Source organism: Dermacentor silvarum, chromosome 8, assembly GCF_013339745.2.
Source record: "Dermacentor silvarum isolate Dsil-2018 chromosome 8, BIME_Dsil_1.4, whole genome shotgun sequence".
NCBI classification, from domain to species: domain Eukaryota; kingdom Metazoa; phylum Arthropoda; class Arachnida; order Ixodida; family Ixodidae; genus Dermacentor; species Dermacentor silvarum.
The window spans coordinates 83,805,788-83,824,705 of record NC_051161.1 but is presented as its reverse complement, the minus strand read 5'-3'; the positions used below and the strand labels follow the sequence as shown (position 1 = coordinate 83,824,705).

General features: G+C 47.0%; 1 protein-coding gene across 5 annotated transcripts in view; it reads right to left on the bottom strand.

The window, feature by feature from the left end:
• Positions 1-18,918, bottom strand: part of LOC119461526 (probable serine/threonine-protein kinase yakA) — a 66,544-nt gene that overhangs the window by 11,195 nt on the left and 36,431 nt on the right. For 3 of the 5 annotated variants that reach the window (XM_049673176.1, XM_049673175.1, XM_049673174.1), the window contains exons 3-4: positions 9,035-9,222; positions 3,932-4,057 (exon numbers count right to left, since the gene is read on the bottom strand). In XM_049673176.1, the coding sequence (XP_049529133.1) occupies positions 3,932-4,057; positions 9,035-9,222 (314 nt within the window). The remainder of the gene's footprint in view (positions 1-3,931; positions 4,058-9,034; positions 9,223-18,918) is intronic. The other 2 variants (XM_049673177.1, XM_037722867.2) reach the window with 2 other exon arrangements.

Sequence of the window (18,918 nt, the reverse complement as noted above, 5' to 3'; positions counted from 1 at the left end):
CCAATAATTGCTGTTGTCCTCTACTGCTTCGTTGTTCGTGCTGCTTGGTCCACCTGCCTTGCTCTTTGTCTTCCCTGTTAAGCCTTTCCCCAAGCATACGGTAGCCAGTTGGTACTTACACTGGCCGACCTCCTTGTCTGTTCCTCTCTCCTTTCCTCCTCTGCGGTTGCTCCGATTTTGACTTGATGACATTGAAAATGCTCGAAACTTTCGTTCACCGGCTTTTCCACAACATTTCGTTGTCTAATGCATACAGAAATGACATGAATAAATGAGCAGACAAGAACAAACTGGCTTCCTGATTACGCCTTTAAACACTGACATACCGGTTTGAGATTTGAAATTGAGATACCAGTTTGATACCGGTTTGAGGTACAGATTGAGGACCTTAACCGAGAAAGTGTAAGAGTGGGGTTGAAGATTATATGCAGAAGACAAAGATAATGTTCAATAGCCTGGCAAGGGAACAAGAATTCAGGATCGCCCGTCAGCCTCTAGAGTTTGTAGAGGAGTACGTTTATCTAGGTCAATTACTAACAGGGGACCCTGACCCTGCTTATGAGAAGGAAATTTACAGGAGAATAAAATTGAATTGGAGTGCTGGCAGGCATTGCTAAATCCTGACTGGGAGCTTACCACTGTCATTGAAAAGAAAAGTGTACAATCATTGCATTCTACCGGTGCTAACATATGGGGCAGAAACTTGGAGGTTAACAAAGAAGCTCGAGAACAAGTTAAGGACCGCACAAAGAGCGATGGAACGAAAAATCTTAGGACTAACGTTAAGAGACAGGAAGAGAGCGGTGTGGATCAGAGAGTGAACGGGGATAGCCGATATTCTAATTGACATTAAGAGAAAGAAATTAAACTTGGCAGGCCATGTAATGCGTACGATGGACAACCGGTGGACCATTAGAGTTATAGAATGGATACCAAGAGAAGGGAAGCGCAGTCGAGGACGGCAGAAAACTGGGTGGGGTGATGAAGTTAGAAAATTTGCAGGCGCAAGTTGGAATCAGCTAGCGCAAGACAGGGGTAGTTGGAGATCTCAGGTAGAGGCCTTCGTCCTGCAGTGGACATAAATATTGGTTGATGATGATGATGGTGATAATACCGGTTTATCTTTAGCGAGGTAATCATCTAGAGCGACGCTTGCGCGTAGAATTTTACGGCGATCTGGTAACGCTACATTATGCGACCGTCGCAAAGAAACACTGTATAAGAGGTGCCTTAACGGGAGCTCGGCGTTAATTTTGACCGCATGGGATTCTTCAAAATGTGCTCTGCAGCCTAATCACGTGACGTGTTTTTGAATTTCGCCACTACCAGAGTGCGGAAGACTCGTCCGGGAATCAAACCCGCATCCTCGTGCTACCCAGCACCAGAACGCCATAGGCACTGAGGGAAAACGCCTGCAGGCAATTTTCTCTTCCTACTTTTAAGTGTATTTTGGTCCAACCTATTACAATTTAAAGTTTAAATAAAAGCCGTCATGCCAGAAAACAATGTATTGATCTTCGTGACTACATTGCAATGTTACTAATCAACTCGGTAGAAATAGAGAGAGAGAGAGGTTCCTTAATGAATCTTGAAGAAAATGAAATGATAAGCAGTGGCACGGCCTACACAAAACACTAAAGCATCTCAATAGGAGATGCTTTAGTGCGCTTTAATCAGTGTTTGCGAGGAAGGTTAAACGTTCCTTCGTTGCGCGCGTTGCAGGCAGCGTTGGTTCGGGGGCCAAGTACGTGTCGCATCTGGTATTTCCTTTACTAAATACTACTACATGTCCAGAAGCACTCGGTCTAGTGTGATTGTGAGTCGCTAACCAAAACTGAACGGGACGCGCGAAGACTGCTCCGCACGACTGACATCGTTATTGCAGCATTCAGCAGTATTAACTGACTACAACTTTCACTACTATATTGCACGAAGGTGCCGTCCCGCCTTCAGCTGCGCGTACAGGCTTGCTCAAGAACCACGTAGTCGGTTCCAAGCTCGCTGCCAAAAGAAGAAAACGACGCAGAGCTGCTGCTCGGCGACACGTTGGCGTCGGAGACACCCTAGACGCAGCGGCCTTACTCAGGAGCATGCGGTTATGATCAAAATCTTGACGCTCCGGGTTATCGCAAAAAGCACCGAGTCTCTCAAGGGGGAGGGTTGGGGCGGTTGTACACAGCACCGACTGGCGTCCCCTGTTGCTTGGATGACTCGGCTTCTGGTCGCTTCAAAACCGAGAGGAGACCCCAAGGTTCGAGGCAGCTCGCCCGGCCTGATAACGTCAGTCTTCTCGCTGCTCGCGTCAAATGCGCGAACACCCGGTCTGGCGAAACTGAATGTGCAAGATCGCTTTTCATGCTCGGCCTCACCCTTTTATTTTTATTTCCTTTTTTTTCTGGTTTAGCTCGCGCGTGTAAGTATACCCTGTGGACGCTCTGTGCGATTCAGAAGGCTACGTCTGCCCGCACGATGCAGTGAGAACGGCTGCACCGTACAGCGTGAGAGTATTTACCACACGCGTCGCCCGCATTGCTGAATAATAACATCGAAACTACAAAAAGAAACATAGTAAATGACTGTAATTGTTCGGAAGACGCGTTTAACTTACAAGCAGCTTTAGAGAGTGCAAAGATGAAGAACTAGACATTGTGGACGATAGCATGTGCACTGAACTACTCGCACCTATCACACACACACGTGTGTGCATTGTCTGCTGGTAGCACTATGTCGTCCGCATACATCAATCAGCCCAGGGACTTTCTGTTGCCCCTTTTGCCCATTATGGATGTAATGGCACGTACACACTAGCGGCAAAACGCGTGCGGCGCGCCGCCGGCGGCAAAACGCAGCAGCGGCAGGGCGGCCACACCAACCGGCGGCGCGCCGCTGCGGCAATCACGTGACAGACTACACTCCTCTCCCCTTCTCGAACTATCCGGGAGCTCACGCGTGCAGATGATAGTGCGAAACGAGAAACAAGCGATCGGGCGTGTCCGCATGGCACCAGTTTCCCGCGCGCACGTCACGGAAGCGGGCCGCTCTCATTGGTCGCCTTCATCCGCGGCACGCGCCAAACCGCAAAAAATCGGTCCAGGAGCGATCCCTGCCGCGGCAACAAAAACCCGTTCCGCGGCTGCTTTCGCGGCGCGCATCTTGCCGCCGGCGGCGCGCCGCGCGCGTTTTTCCGCTAGTGTGTACGTGGCATAAAACAGATCAAAACCTAATTCACTGTTTTTCAGTTGTCTTCCTATGCCCTTAACATAAAGCACGAACAACAATAGAGACAGAGGACACCTTTGCTTCAGTCCTCGGTGAACTTCCACAACTTCATTGCAGTTCCGGCCTCCCCATACGATCTGTACTCAGTTATCTCTATACATGTCCATCGGTCAGGTTGGCGGCGTAACTTTGTGGCATAGAGCTCCACCAGAGAAACGCAAAGCTATTATTGCTGTAACCAAGGCCGGTATTTTGCAGCGATGCGTTATGCTCTATTCTATACTAGTCTTATCATCCACCGCTCACGGCCAGCTGATCCCGTTGATAACGTGAGCGGACCGTCGCTCTGACCACTGACCAAACGCGAAAAGCGCGAAAAGGCATTAGCATCGGAAAGGCATCGCTACAAAATACCGGCCCAAATATATTTCTCCTTGGCTGCTGATGTAAATTTTCGGCGACGGCGTAATCGTGAGCACGTCGTCTTCCAAACGTTCCTTTTTCGACAACGTGTCTGTGAGGCTATCGGCGGCCCGGTATTAAGCAAACGTCATTGCGTACACCGTAATAACAGGCACGCTGGAACTCTACATTACTCTCCTTTGGTTCCGGTAACCTGGATTTCGTAAGTGGTAACGAGTTTTAGGCAAATCTGGAACTCTCCAATCCACCCCCTTCCTCTTTCCTTTAGCAAAGTCAGTAGTGTACGTACCCCATGAAGGCGGAAGTAGAGGCCACAGGCGTTGCACACAGGCTCGCCAGCGTTGTTCCTCCTCCACAATGACGTCGTACTTGTGCTGCAGTTGGAGCAGGTCAGTCCCAGTCGCCGCGCAGCGGACTGCAACGCGCAAGAGGAAAGTCAGTGAGAGTGAAGAACACTATTCTCAATACGGCCAGCACGCTTTGCAAGTAAGGTTGCCAACCGTCCCAAATTTAGCGGAAGAGTACCGACTTGATCCAGTCGGGACAGTCAAGTGTCCCGCCTTTTTCTATTTTTTTTTTCTACTGGATACCAATATATAGAGCAGAGTTCCTTTTTTTATATTGCCTGGCAGCACGTTTGCACAGTCTACATTTTTCTGTGTGTGTGCCCTGTTGCATCGTCACAAACATAAAGGCGGTTTCCTGTTTTTGTCGTGCGTCGACTAGTTCTCTTATAGGCCCCCTAACCGTTCACAGTAACTCTTTCCGTATTGGTAGTCATGTTAGTCAGACAACTATGCTGCACCTTTTTTTTTGTAAATCTAGACATGGAAGGATAAAAAATAAATGGGTTCAACTTTGTTGCATGTACAAACTGACACTGACAGGGTCAGTCGTTGACAGCCTCTGAAAACCTTTGGCAGTGGTGAACGAAAATTAACGTGACGCTTAGAATGCAAATTTTTAAGCACGAAAGTAGACGAATTAATATGTAGACTGCCCATAGAGTTCTTAGCGAGCGCATTGCCTTCTTAGTCTATATACACTGTACACAGATAAAAGTCGTCAACAAGTAATACAGTTTGGTCTATTATGGTCCGCGCACTTGCTGTACGCGTTGACAGCAGAAAGTATAAACATATTTGTAGATGAAAAAGTCAAGCTGTATACAACCAATCTGTATGGACTTGATAAACAGAAGCATTCTTCACAGATTCCACAGAGTTTGTCTTACTAAATTTGTGCGAGTTTAGGTTCCGAAGGGTGTGCACGCAGTACGAGGCTTTAGTTGACACAATTCAGTATTCACTGCCTTGATCGCCGAATCAATATTTTCATCAAGTAAATTTCCAGATGGTTAGAAAGAGCCGGTAGTGATCAGACCAGCTCGGCGTCGCTAGTGCATCAGCCACTGCACGTTTTAACTCGAATTTCTTGATGCGGCTTCACGGTGACGGAACATTGTAAAGAAAATAATTCAGTGGCGATTTAGCGGTAAATTCGAAATAAATATTTGAGCATTACGACGCACCTCTACGAGGCCCCGGATCCGTGATTTAAACCGCGTTCACCACTTTGCAAGGCGTTGTTCAGGAGTTCACTCGACACACGTCCTGTCTTTTCCGAGGAGCGAAGTGCAGTTGACGGTGGTGCAGAGCACATGACCATCGGCAGTTGAACACACACACACACACACACACACACACACACACACACACACACACACACACACACACACACACACACACACACACACACACACACACACACGTGTGTGTGTGTTAGTTCAACTGCCGATATATATATATATATATATATATATATATATATATATAGAGAGAGAGAGAGAGAGAGAGAGAGACGAGATAAGGGAAACCGAGGGGCTCGATTTTGTTAATCATGATCTTATAAAGCCGACCGACACTGAAGCCAAGGAAAGCATCAGGCAAATTAGCTGTCATTGGAATTGAAATGTAATTGGAATCAATGGTGAAATTGCTTTATGTAGCGTTATGTGGTCATATATACATATATTACTAAAATACACCAATTACAACATTTACTTCACAGTCACGTCCCACCTAGCTGTCAAGTGCAGTAAGAGCTGGGAACATTCTACGCCAAAGCGGAGCTCTAACAAATTTCGCCGGTTCACAAAACGGTTTCGCAAGAAACGCCTTTCCGGGCTCGTCTAATGCCACAACTTTATTGCGCCTATCAGCGTGCGACGATTAGACAAGAAAGCACGCACTAAACGAGGCGTTCGCCCGCTAATGGCAAGAATAACTTCGACAAATCGACCCTAGACAAGAAACAGCGCACGAGTCTGCTCATAACGGATGGTGGGGGCGGGAGACAAGATAATAACGGATCAGCGCAACACAAGCCCTCGCGCCGGCGAAAGCCAACGTCATCACTCACGCCGGGTAGGCGCGGCGCGGTCGGGACAAAGACGAACTGTTGTGCGGGGCGCGATCGGTTTCGGTTACACACGCAGCCGCGCCGCGAAGTGTTTGGACAGCGCAGTGTCGCCTTCGTCCAGCGCTGTCAGCTCGCGGCTTCCGCAACCGGTCCGCGACGCAAACGCCTCGATGCGCGCGCAGGAAGCACCTAGCTACAGTAAAGAAGAGTTCGCCGCTGTGAGAGAAGTTCACGGGGAGCTGGGAGTTTCGAAGTGATGAACAGCGGTAGAACAAGAAACAGCTTTAAGGCCTAATTTAAGAGTATAATTCATATTGGCAGGCTTCGTGTACACTGCTATCATAGCGATTATCTCTGCGCCACCGATGCCGTAAAGGATGCCGTTAGATGTAGTCCTTAGTAAGCTGAAGGGCGGGCAACAGTGGCAAAATAGCGCATAGTTTCGTTTTTTTTAGTGTCCTTTTTAGCCGTGACAGGCGCGCTTTGCTCTAATGGATCGGAAGAGAGGACAAAGGTTCGGAATCGGATGACTGAGGGCTGCAGCTTCTCTACCGCTCCCGGTACGACAACTTCAGTATATTTTATTTTTTACACGTGGTAACATGTGGCCATTCGTTTTCTTTCTTTTTTTTTTTTTCGGATGACTTACGTACCGGGAGCATAATCCGAAGCGCGAACAAGAAATAACTGATCAGAACGCCTGTTCAGCCAGCTTATTTACGTTTAATCGCTGCGTGCACTGTTTCTAAGCATGGAGTTGCCCCAAGTATACATATTGAAGTCTGAATTAAGCCTCTTTTACAAATTCAGGTGAAACTGAAAACGAAACAACGCAATGAAGTAGTTTCGGAATTGCTCGATCTTCATGCTCAGAGAACGTCCATATCGTTGGTATAAGTAGCAACATTGCATCCTGTATACTATGCGCCTGCCAGGTCATCGTCCAACCATTGGGAAGCGGCCGTCGTTGGAACTATGGTGGTGGCGCCACTTACCGAGGCTGTCTCGATTGCACATTTGCCATTTTGTTTTTCGCTGCTAAAAACAAAAGCGAAAAGCGGCAGTACCAACAAAAGAGCGGTAACGACAAGTGAAGAATGAATTTATTGCGCATAGCTGTTTTTCAAAGCGAAATCATCTGCTACGTCTACTATACCGCCACACACGAACACAATCGCGATAGAGCAGAGACAATTTTTGCCGTCCGCCGCCAATAATGTGTGGTATGGCGATGGCAATGTTTGCCGCCGCCATGCCCATAAGATCACGACTCTCACCATACGTAAGCGGCGCCTCCATTGACGACGGCAATATTTGATGATCCGACAGGCGGAAAGTGTATATACGAGGCTATGGCAGCAATTACACTTTCACTTACTAACAGTTGGCGACTAAAGGAAGCATCAGCCCAGAGCCAACGTTTTTAAGTCGGGACTTGTTCTCCGCGGAAAGGTCGGGGTCGGCAGCCAGGTAAGCCGATAAAACAAGACGCGTTCTACGCATTTCCCTCGATTCTCATGCGAGGGGTTGCCTACACGAACGCCATATTGAAATTGATTCCCGTTCCCTTTTTCGGGCAGTACATCGCATTGCCTACGAGCCAAGACTAAAGGATCGTAAGCTATAGACTCTATAGAAGTAGAAGTAGATCTACTATAGAAGTAGATGCAGGCTATAGATTTTTTTTTTTCTGGGGTTTTACGTGTCAAAGTTACGATATGATTATCAGGCACGCCATAGTGAGGGACTCCGGATTAACTTGGAATACCAGGGGTTCTTTTCCGTGCACCCAATTCACGTTATTCATTAATCAATGTATTCGATGTTCTTTTTTATTGTTTTTTTTTTAACTTATATTTCCCTGCAGAGCTTTTTTATGTATCCGTGCATCAGCAGTCATATCCTATAGGGTCGTTCCGGGGCACAGTAAATTAATAGTTCATTATTATTATTATTTTTTTTTCTTAGAATAAGAAAAAGTATTTCTTTTTCTTATTCTGTAGATTCTGTGCCGTTGTGTAAGGTCTGCGAGATCAATGATCTTGGTGTACTTTTTGATGCAACCTTACACTTTTCGGCGCACATTAAACGTGTTGCAATGCGGGGTATGCGCTCTCTAGGTTTTGTATGCAGACTATCGAGGGAATTCAAGTCTCCTACTCCATTCCGCAAATTGTACACAACCATCTGTCTTCCTCAACTCGAATATGCCTCGGTCGTCTGGAATGGCTCTTCTAGATCCAACAGTGACATTATAGATCGTGTCCAGAAAAAGTTTCTAAGCATATATAATCACCGCTTTGCAAACCTGGACATTGCACCCTGTACTAGCACTGTTGGATTGTTGTCGTTGCCCTCCCTTCGCGACCGACGTAATCGCGCTGACCTCCTGTTTCTCTTCAAACTCATTCACGGTAACCTCACGTGTCCCGAACTTCTCAGCTGTGTCATGTTTCGTATCCCACGCAAGATCACCAGAGAACATAGACCTTTCCATGTTCCTGCCTGTCATCACGAACACTCAACCGTCCACAGGATACAGAGTCTTTACAACGCTTACTTTCGTGATCTTGATATCTTTCATAACTCCTTGTCATCGTTCTCTTCCGAGCTTTGCCTTGTGTTATAATTTCATGCATTGTTCAAGTGCCCTTCTCCTCCTTTTTCTTTTGTATTTACTTTGCGATTTGTTCTCGGTACTCTCTTCTTTTCACAATTTTTATTTTTAATCATTTTTTTAATGATATTCCCATGCAGTGTTTTGTTTTTGGTTTGTAATGTATGTGTGCGCCAGCACTCATACCTTAGGGTTGTTCCTGGGCACGTTAAATAAACATGATTGATTGATGATTGATTGATTATTATTATTATTATTATTATTATTATTATTATTATTATTATTATTAAACAAAAACCACAGCGCGTAATTAGCGCAGAGTAGAGAGAGAGTGTGCGAGCCAGCCCTGCTCACCAGTCTGCTCACCACTCTTCGGGGAGTCTTGGCGACCGGCCTGTTGGCACCGTTCATCTTGTTGTAGAGTCCGCACGCGTTGCAGAGGTAGTGGCCCGTGCCGTCACGGCGCCACAGGGGCGTCGAGATGGCGCCGCAGTTGACGCACTCGCGACCCTCGCCCCCGTAGTACTCCATGTCCGCTGCTGCTGAAACCGCACAGAGAGAAAGTGGGAAAGACGACGCTCATCCATCAATTTCGCAAACGAGCTCGCAAACGGATAGGGTGCCACAAAAACTCTGCTAAGAACCACCGCCAAGGGCGCGAGTATCGGATTTCCCTTTCCGTGTCAAAGGCTCAAACTCTAATTGAGCTCCAGCTCGAACCGTGTTTCATTTCTCAAACTGGTCGAGACATACTATACCAAGCAGTTTTTTTTTTTTTTAGCCTTAACTTAACTTTATGTAATCGCATGTGGCAGACAGTTCAGTTCTACTTCCCTAGATGGATTACTCGGGAAGGCAGACTAAAAATCCCGGTAAGTATTTACGCAGTTAGCAATATTTCATGAGATTCTTTCATCTTCTTTTATTTACTTTAAGGGCCACGGAGAGAGAGGAAAAAGGGAGGGAGAAAAGAGGGAGGTTAACCGGCGTAAGTACCGGCTCGCTACCCTGTGCTGGGGAAAGGGGTAAAGGGAATAAAAGGTCCACGGAGCATTACATGAAGATATGGGTAGAGAGGGGGGAGGGGGCGATTTCGGTGTAATGAACACCATAAGTTACATCAGTGCAGCAAAACTTACAACAGTGAAACACATTTTGAACAGTACAAAACAGCATAAAACACAACACAGCAAGATATAAGAACACACATCGTCACTTGTGATCGTACGATACAACGTAGGTTAGTTGGAATTTATAGGGGTCGACAACTGTCGGGAACGTGTCTTGTTATTACAGTACCGATGGAAACATCGTTACTCACAATGATAGGAGCGAGCATAATTTTATCCCTTAATTAAGGAAATATATTTTTAATAGGCACCGAAGCTAACGCGGAAACAGGCGCTGAAATTATGCACCGAAACGTGTCAAGAGGCTTTGAAAACCGTGTCCATTTCCTAATAAATGTGGAAGTCTTGGTTGGTTTCATGCGCTATTTCTCTAACGCCACAAAAATGTTTATTTCCTGTTATTGCAAATTATTTTTATTTATCTCTGCATTCGTTATCTGCAAATAGTTTTATAGAAACGTGACGCTACCGACGCCCAAGGAAGCGGAGCCATCTTTCGACACATTTTTTGAAACGCATATCTCGGAAATTGTGCCATCCTCGAAATTCTTTCCAAGCGGACGCATCTTGTCAACTCGCCGGCTTCAGTTCGCAGGCTGCAGTATTTGTCTGCCAATTATCATGAATTAAAAGTAGTTAGCAAAACATTGTTAAATGGTCTATTAGTTTTTCGTGCAATTGCCCAGCTCTAAGCTGAGAATTGTATCTACCAGAGGCGATTCTTATAAATACAGCTAGCATTGAAAAAAAAAAAAAAACTCGCCACCTTACCTTGCCAGTAAAGCCGCAGTATCAGCTTATGTGACTGATTCAACTGACCGAACGATGAACAATTGTGAATGCGTGTGCGTGCACACCGTGGCTTATCTATGAGTTCATATTTCCCGTTTCCCAGTGTAAGGTAGCCAACCAGGCTCAGCCCTTCCCTTGTCACTGTCTCTCTTACTCGTAGCTCTGTTGTGTTCTCATGTGCGATTTCGCTGCGGCGCCGGCAAGGTAGGCGCTGCTTTCACGCGCGCCTATAATTATATAAACTTCTATAAATCATAGTTGGAATGACAGACAGTGGCAACTGTTGCACATGTGGTACAGCAAGAAAACTAAAATGTACACGAAAGAGCAACACTGAATAACTTCAGACTCGTGAAGTGATCTTCCGGCGCTCCATTTTCATTAATTTGGCTGTAAAAGCACGAATATTAGTGCAGAGAAACGAAATCCGAACTGTCTTTAAACTTCGCGCCATACCTTTCACCATATCCCCTTTTCTCCGGTGCAGGGTAGTCAACCGGGTTCAGCCTGGTTGACTGCCCTGCCTTTCATTAACATATCTCTTCTCTCGACTCCTCTCACATACTTCTGTTCAAGAGTCACAAGGGGCCAAAACGCTGGACCTATATTTGAGAACAACTTCCCAAACTGCAGGACAGGCTCGCGTTTTCAAAAAAGAATCCTCGCGATCCTCACTGCAGAATTGTCAGAGCAGTGTGTCTGTACAGTGTATACAGTCAACCAAAAAATTGTTTACGGACCAAGGGATCTCAGGAAGCGTCCAATTTCCGAGCAGCCTCACATAGCAGCCTAGTATTCGCATTGACAGCTTCTACCAGTATATGCTAACAACATTGTGATGTTCGGTTTTACTGACTATTATTGCAGGCTGCTCGGAAATTGGACGTTTTCTGATATCCCGTGGTCCGTAAACTTTTTTTGATTGACGGTACACACTAATGACCAGCCTGTTGCCATGCGTTTTGGATCTCGTGGAGCTGCACACGGCGTGCGGTGTATTTCATTGCAAACCACATCACCAGAAGCTAAGTACCGAAAACAGAACAAAAAGCGAAGTCAAGTTCCTGCGACACATTGCGATGACGCATATGGTGTAGGCATTGATCGAAGAGTTCGGTCGCCACTGTACCATGACGTGGCCCGCGTTCTCAAGTCGCTGGGTGCGCCAGTAAGATGGAAAATGTGCGTGACCGGGCTCGTACTAGCGCGAACTGGGCGTTGCAAGCGACGAGGTCGCTGCCACATTATTCTTCGGCTCGCGAGCGAAGGCGTGTAACCGAATCTTGCTGTCATTTTAGCAACGAGAAGACGAAAATGAAGTGAAGTCATTTCTGGAGAAGTTCTTTTTGTAACATTACATCCCTGTAATTGCAACGTATAATGTGCGACTGAGTCGGAGCACGCTGGTTAATCCGAGTATGTGAGAAGGTGTTGTAGACAATAGGGCCGGTATAATGAAATAATGTACTTAATGTTTGCATTGCGGGCAAGTTGGTAGTCCATTACTAAGGTGTTATTGCGCAACAAAAGGACAAGGACGGTGTGTGTATTTTTCTCTGCCGTCCTTGTCCTTTTGTTGCGCAATTAACACCTTAATAATGAAATAGTTTCCTTCGCCTGGGCCGCGATTTTGTAGCGATGCCTTATCACTTATTTTAGAATAGTCTTATCATCCACCGCTCACGGCCGGCTGATGCCGTTGATAACACGAGCGGACCGTCGCTTCTGACCACTGACAAAGCGCGATAAGCGCGAAAAGGCATTATTACTTTAAAGGCATCGCTACAAAATACCGGCCCTGGTTCTGATCATTCCTTATCATCCACCGCTGTCCGCAGCCCGATGGTGCTTACAACACGGACGCAGAGCCGTTCGGACCAATGACAAAGCGCGAAACAAAAGAACAGGTGTGGAACAGGTTTGATATATTATCCTGCGTGTATACTTGCAATTTCTGGTTATACAACACCTCTCATAAGCTTGTGACTCCTATCGTACAAGAAACAACGTTTTAACACCGGTGGTCTCCCGGGAATTATACCTGTGTATAATTCGGAAGAATTATAGCTGTGTATATAGCGGAAGAATTTGGTAGCGTCAAAAAGAAAAAAAAATACCATCGATCGATTACTAGGGGAGAAAACGAGGGCCGCAGTCCCCGTTCTCGAATTTCCCAGCAGACCCTCAGGGCGCTCAGGTCACTGTAATGTCATTAATATCAAATGACATTTTCGTATTTTGCCTGCCCTGGCAGTGCAGAGAATCCTGAGAACTTTCTAAATTAGGTCATTGGTTCCCTTGGAAAGCAATGCAATCTTCATTTGCCGATAAGCAATTGACTAGACCCGTTTCGATGCCATAAAAATAGATGACGTCCGGGCGAGCTGTTGCGGCAACTTCACGGCGGTGTCGGTACGAGTCTATCGCTCTTGCATTCGTTCACTGCTCACGAAACCTCCCTCCACAGTGACGGGGGTCAACATGCTATTGCGGGATTGTGCTTAACTAATACAGTTTAACTTAACTGATCGACTGAAATTTGGTCAAGTTTCTTGTGGCAGAGCGATTTACTTGGGCGTTTTTAATAAAGTATTTCTGGTGCGAGTAGCGGCGTTGACCATCGTCTTCTCATTGTGTTCTGCTTGGCGCATAAGACATAACGACGTAACTTATAAAGTGCATCTTTAGCGTCCCTGCAAGTGCTAAGATCTCGAAGACGGCAGCTTGTTCGGAGGAGGATGCCTCGGCGTCGCGCAGACTGCAGCCTGTCGTTTATGCTACCGCGCAGGCACCAACCGGCAGTGATGTGTAGTTCGCCATTCTCTTTACGACCCTGCAGCGCCCGCCTGATCGCGGTTTCAAGTTCGCGCGCGATGCACGCGTTGGACAGCCTTCGTGCATTCGTAAGGAACGCATGATATTTATGTGAATCGTCGACACGTCGTTAGCCTTCTCTTCTCGTTTTGCTTTCCTTACTTTTTATTTTTGTTCGTCAGCTTTCCCGCTCTTCGGCCGGTTCCGACTGTTTTCCATCACGAGGACGACGACCGCGTAATTCTTGCGCTTGAAAAGACATTGAAAGGCGGACGAATACGAGCTTGAAACATTGCTCGGCGCGATGCTGACGGCGCAGGAGTTTCATATCCAAGTGCGTGTCAGAAAACGGAAGTACGTGAAAAGCTTGCCAGAGCCATACGGGCCCGAATTAAATAATGAGGCAGTCGGGGAGGGAGTCAGGAAGTCGCGCAAAGCGGAGGCTCCCATTATGCATGTCAGAGTGGTTGGTAAAATAATTATCAGTCTTTTTTTTTTTTGTTATTCAGAAGTCGCAATGCGTGCTGAGTCTGTTGAGACACGCTTTACTTTCGAGCAGTGTTGTACGGAACGGCATTCCAAGGAACGGCGTCCTGGAACTAATTTCCTTCTGGGAGGAACGGAGGAACGCCACCGTTCCGTTAAGAGTTGGTGGAACTGTAACAGTAACTCGTTAGGTTTTCGAAGGAACGGCAGAGGGAACGGCGTTCCTTCTATAAACGTTCCACGGCATTGAACAGACACACGCACGTACGCAGTACATTATGCAGGGCGGATGGGCGACCGCGTGATTCGCAAAGAACTACCGCTTGCCTGTCACGTGACTATGGTGCATTCTTTTCGTGAGTTCTTCGTTATATTTTAATGAATAAGCTTCAAGATTATCACGTGACGCTCCCCCCTGTATTTTCCTTCCTCCATGCCGGCATGCCGGCCTGCCGCAGAGGAACGATGACGTCAGGATCGCACGCCACTCGAGGGACTTCGCGGCGGATCGACAATTTCCAGTCCTCGCGTAACTCGGATTCGTCATGACCCCACCAACCAATCCTGGTTTTTACTTCAAGGGGCACGCCGGGGGCGCAGGTGAGCGCGCGGCGACGAGACCAAACCAGCCAGCGCAGATGTTGCCACCTCGTCCGCGCCCGAATATTTCTTCTCGTTCAGGCACCAAACAATTCCAGCCGTGGCATAGGATGACCTGTTGCGTTACCTGCTATAAGACCAGTGGACTACCCGCTGTTGCAGATGAACTTCGAGGGTCTGAGCCAACTATTCTTCAAGTACAACGCGGCAGTACCCTCAAGCGTTTCGGTGCTACGGCTGTTGAACTTTGCCAACGAAGTGCTGACGAAAAAACGAGTTCGTCTGTCGGACATCAACATCGAGATGCAACTCTTGCTGAGTTCAAACAAGGGACTTTACTAAGTTACGAATATGTATTCTGGATATTTTTACCCACTCATACAGTACTATTAAATCAGCATTCATTAAATGCATTTGTATTGTTCGTTTCGATGCGGTTTCTTGTGCAGGAAATTTGATTATATTGGTGCATCTGAGTAACTTTCTATTTGAACATCTGAAGCGCAGTATCCTGACTGCGCATTTGAAAACCGAAGTCGAAAGTGCCATATGTGTTCCGCTTGTAATAGACAAGCACCAATGTTGCAGTTAGACATGTCTGGAGTATGTCCGGTGCTACCTGAAAAAATTCGTCTAAGAGTGTTGCTTTGGATTCTTTTTATGTTCCAGATAATCTGCTGCCGGCGATGTTGCGATTCCTATAATATACGTAGTTCGATGCGCGTTTTAAATTTCTTACTTTATTTCGCCTCAAGATTATCCGACGCTACATTTGAATAAAAAAAATCAAATAGAACGTTAATGTAACGACACGTCCGAATGCTCCAAGTGTAACTGGAACGCGTTCCTTTCGCATTAAAGGAACTTGTAACGGGAACTCGTTTCAATATTCGTAAGGAACGAGGAACGAGCTTTCGTTCCTGTTTTAGAGGAACGTGTACAACACTGCTTTCGAGAGAGCCGGCGAAGTTCAATTATAACTATTTGGAAGTTAACTATTTGATTATGTACTGTTGAACTTATTTCTTGCTTCTCCGACACAGATGACTGCTTGTTAGTGGTATTTTTCTCCTGCCGGTGATCTCACACGCATAAAAAAAAATTGAAACGAAGTTTACCAGTTGCCGTTAGTTCTCGCAACAGCATCACACACCAAGGCAAACAAGATCTCTCCTTCTTCGACGTATTCGCGTAATAATAAATCAACTTATTCGAGTAAAACACACTTCCGTTTAGACAACACGACGTGAGAATTTTCTGTCGTGTAGACAACTTGCATACAACTGTAGTCATCGAGGCCGTTTCTCGGTTTATGCCAGACTCTCGGAATTACTTGACGGCTCTCCTCAAGTGAGCGCATTCAGGTGGCCGCTCGATAAGAAGTGTCAAGGCACTCACTTCGACTTTTTGTGGATCCCGGCGAAAGAACAAGCAGACACAATCGCCACAACGCCAACTCTCGACCAACCGCTGGCACAAATAAACGTTCGAGCGCAGTTTTTGCTAAAATGTGCACATGACATATTTGCAAGTTGGCACAAACTTGCATGCAAAGCTGGTGCGCCTATGCCTCCATTTAGGACGGCGCCAAAATTTTGCTATGTGACGGGAAAAGCCCTGCCAAGCCACTGCACCTCAGCTCCTTGTTCTGGACCAACTATTAGTTTGAGGAACTGTGAACTGTGAGTGAACTGTGAGTGAACTGTGAGTGAACTGCAAATATCCGAAGTTGTCAGCCAACAAATTCAATGGACTGAAATATCACGTTATCGTGGTGCTTGCGTTGTCTCGTGCTCAGATGCACAATGGAAGGGAATAGAAATATGAGAAGCAAGGACAGATGCGATGACTATACTACAGGCTTCTCAAGATACACGCCGTGGTATGCCCACGTCATACACCCTGAGGGCGGTTGCAACGTGGCGTGTTCCCACAGCCATGTTCCCGCAGTCATCGCCATACTTCCTCGATTTTAGTTCGCTTCATTTGGCTCGAATCTCCGCGCCCACTGTATTATCGATACTCATCCGTCCGTACGGGTAAGTGTGGGAACGAGCCTCAGGATGGGAACCAGTGCCATTTAGCCACATGCCAACTAGCGACACGTCACAGGCCGAAACACCACTGCCCCGACATGGATGCGCACAGCTCGCTGAGCGCTGCAAAACGACGCCGCCTCGTATATGAGCGCCGGGGCACCGCGGGGGCCAAATCTCACGCCCTCCCGGCAGCGCCGCAAGATCCCTTTGAAACGAACACTTCTGCCAGGCCACCACAGCGCCGGTCTCCGCCACCATGAAAGCAAACAGCAATCGTAAAGGCACGCGCACACACGCAACGTGTCAAGCCAGTGATCAAGACGGCACGACCAAATTTTCTGAGCCCATGGAACGGCGCGCGGCGGGGCCGCGAATGAATCAAAGAGCGCCCTCCGACCGCTATACAAGTCGCGGTCGCGGGACGGGCGAAAGGGAGAACCCCTGCAGGGTGCTTCTTCAACAGCCGTGGTGTCTCGTTACCAAATTGCAAGTTGAACACTGCCGCCGGACGGAGTCGGCGACTGAACTGGGCGCGTGGGGATGGGTGTCACGCGACGAAATAAATATGTCACGTCAGCGCCGACCGAAGGGGGCCGGCCGAGCTCGTACGTAGCTGCGAAGGAGCAGGACCCCGGTGTAGGGCTCGGCAGTGCTTCGCGCACTGTCGTGTGTGCGGCATATTCGTCGGTACTCGATCGTCAAACGGAGGGTCGTATGCGACGGGAGGGGGGAGATCGTGTTTGGGGCGAATGACTGCGACAGCACTGCATGCCGTGGACACGTCGTATACGGTCATGGAGTCGCATTGAGGCAGTCCAGACATCCTGTAGAGAGCCCGGCGCTTGCGCCATAGGCCTGGTCACGTTATATCTCTCTCGTTAACCGCATTCATCGAAATGCGCCTTTCTATCTTTTATTTAAATCTTTTTATCCCAGCGGCCGCCCCAATTTATAGCTTTTCGTACAGCGCGTTAGAAACAGCCTATACGGTCAAGCGCTGCTTCGGGCAACTCTTGATTTTGTTCCTGCCGCCGTAGAAGGCTAAAAATGGAGGGGAAAGGCTTCATGATGTCCATTTACACGCCGCCAGAATTGGTTCCTCCGAAACCGGTCATGTGACGTGAACGCGTACGGCAGCCGAACGTCTTAGATTACAACTTGACTAGTGGATCGGAGGCAGTCCATTGAGTGAAAAGAAGAACCGTCGTGCCATCAGTCCTGTTATCCTTAAATGGAAGGAGTATGTGAAAGAAGTACCCGGCGATGTGCCGCTTCCCTCGAAATTTGACAGGTTACTTATTTTAAAAAGTTCATATTCTCAAAGAGTCGAGCATAATGTAGATGTGCCTGAATGTACGCACAGCAAGTAACGCTGTACAGGGAGAGAGCGGGCATCGCGCGGGTAATATCTGACGTGAAAAGACGTGCGCGGCGCAAACCCCTTCGCTTTGATACGTGATTGGCAGTTAGGATCGCTTTGATTAGTGATTGACAGGTGGCGACACACATAGCAAGGAAGCTACTTCTCACTACGCATCACTGATTTCTACAGTGGAAATACTACCAAGCTAAGCAACCAGTGCACAATGAAAATTTGCATCCACCAGTACATATCTCACCGGTAATGAAACTCCCTCCATCTTGCAAGGTTATATTCTTTTGATCCGACTAATCAAGTCTAGTCAAAAAAGTGTGTATTTCCTTGAGACGCCTCGTACAATATATTGCACATTGGTTTCAATACATTCCAAAGTTAATTCGGAAGAAATTACGTGAAACATTCATATCAAATGTGAAGTAAGATGCCTGCGAAAGTGTATTTAAGTGATTTACTTATGTTCTTGCTGCCAGCTTTCGAGAGAACTGACACTAATTTGGCACAGGCATTAACGTCGTCAGAGACGACCAAGAGAAACCGGGAAGTGTGTTTTAGATTACCACGAAATCACATGAAAATACTAGGTTGTGCAGCCCATACATGCCAACGTGCACAACACGATGTTGAATCTCCATCTATCTGTTTATGCCAAAAGCGGTTTTTAAGCCCGAGTAGATCGTCACTTTGTCTACATACGTACCCGGATGTTTCATTTGTGGCATCTATAAACGGCATACTTAAGCAAAGAAATTATTTTTCGCATTTGCAGGATACAAGTCAGTAAAAAAAAAAAAAAAAAAGAAAAACTGACTTGCAAAGAGATTATGCCCATAATGCTGCATCCGGGTCTGAGAAGGATATACGGCGACCGATAATATTAAACTATACAACAGCCGACAGACTAAGAGATGTGGACATGACGGCATTATGAAGAACTGGCGCTGATGAAGACACGCGACGCGTAGCAGACGACTCTCTCTCTCCGTTTTCTTCAGTGAC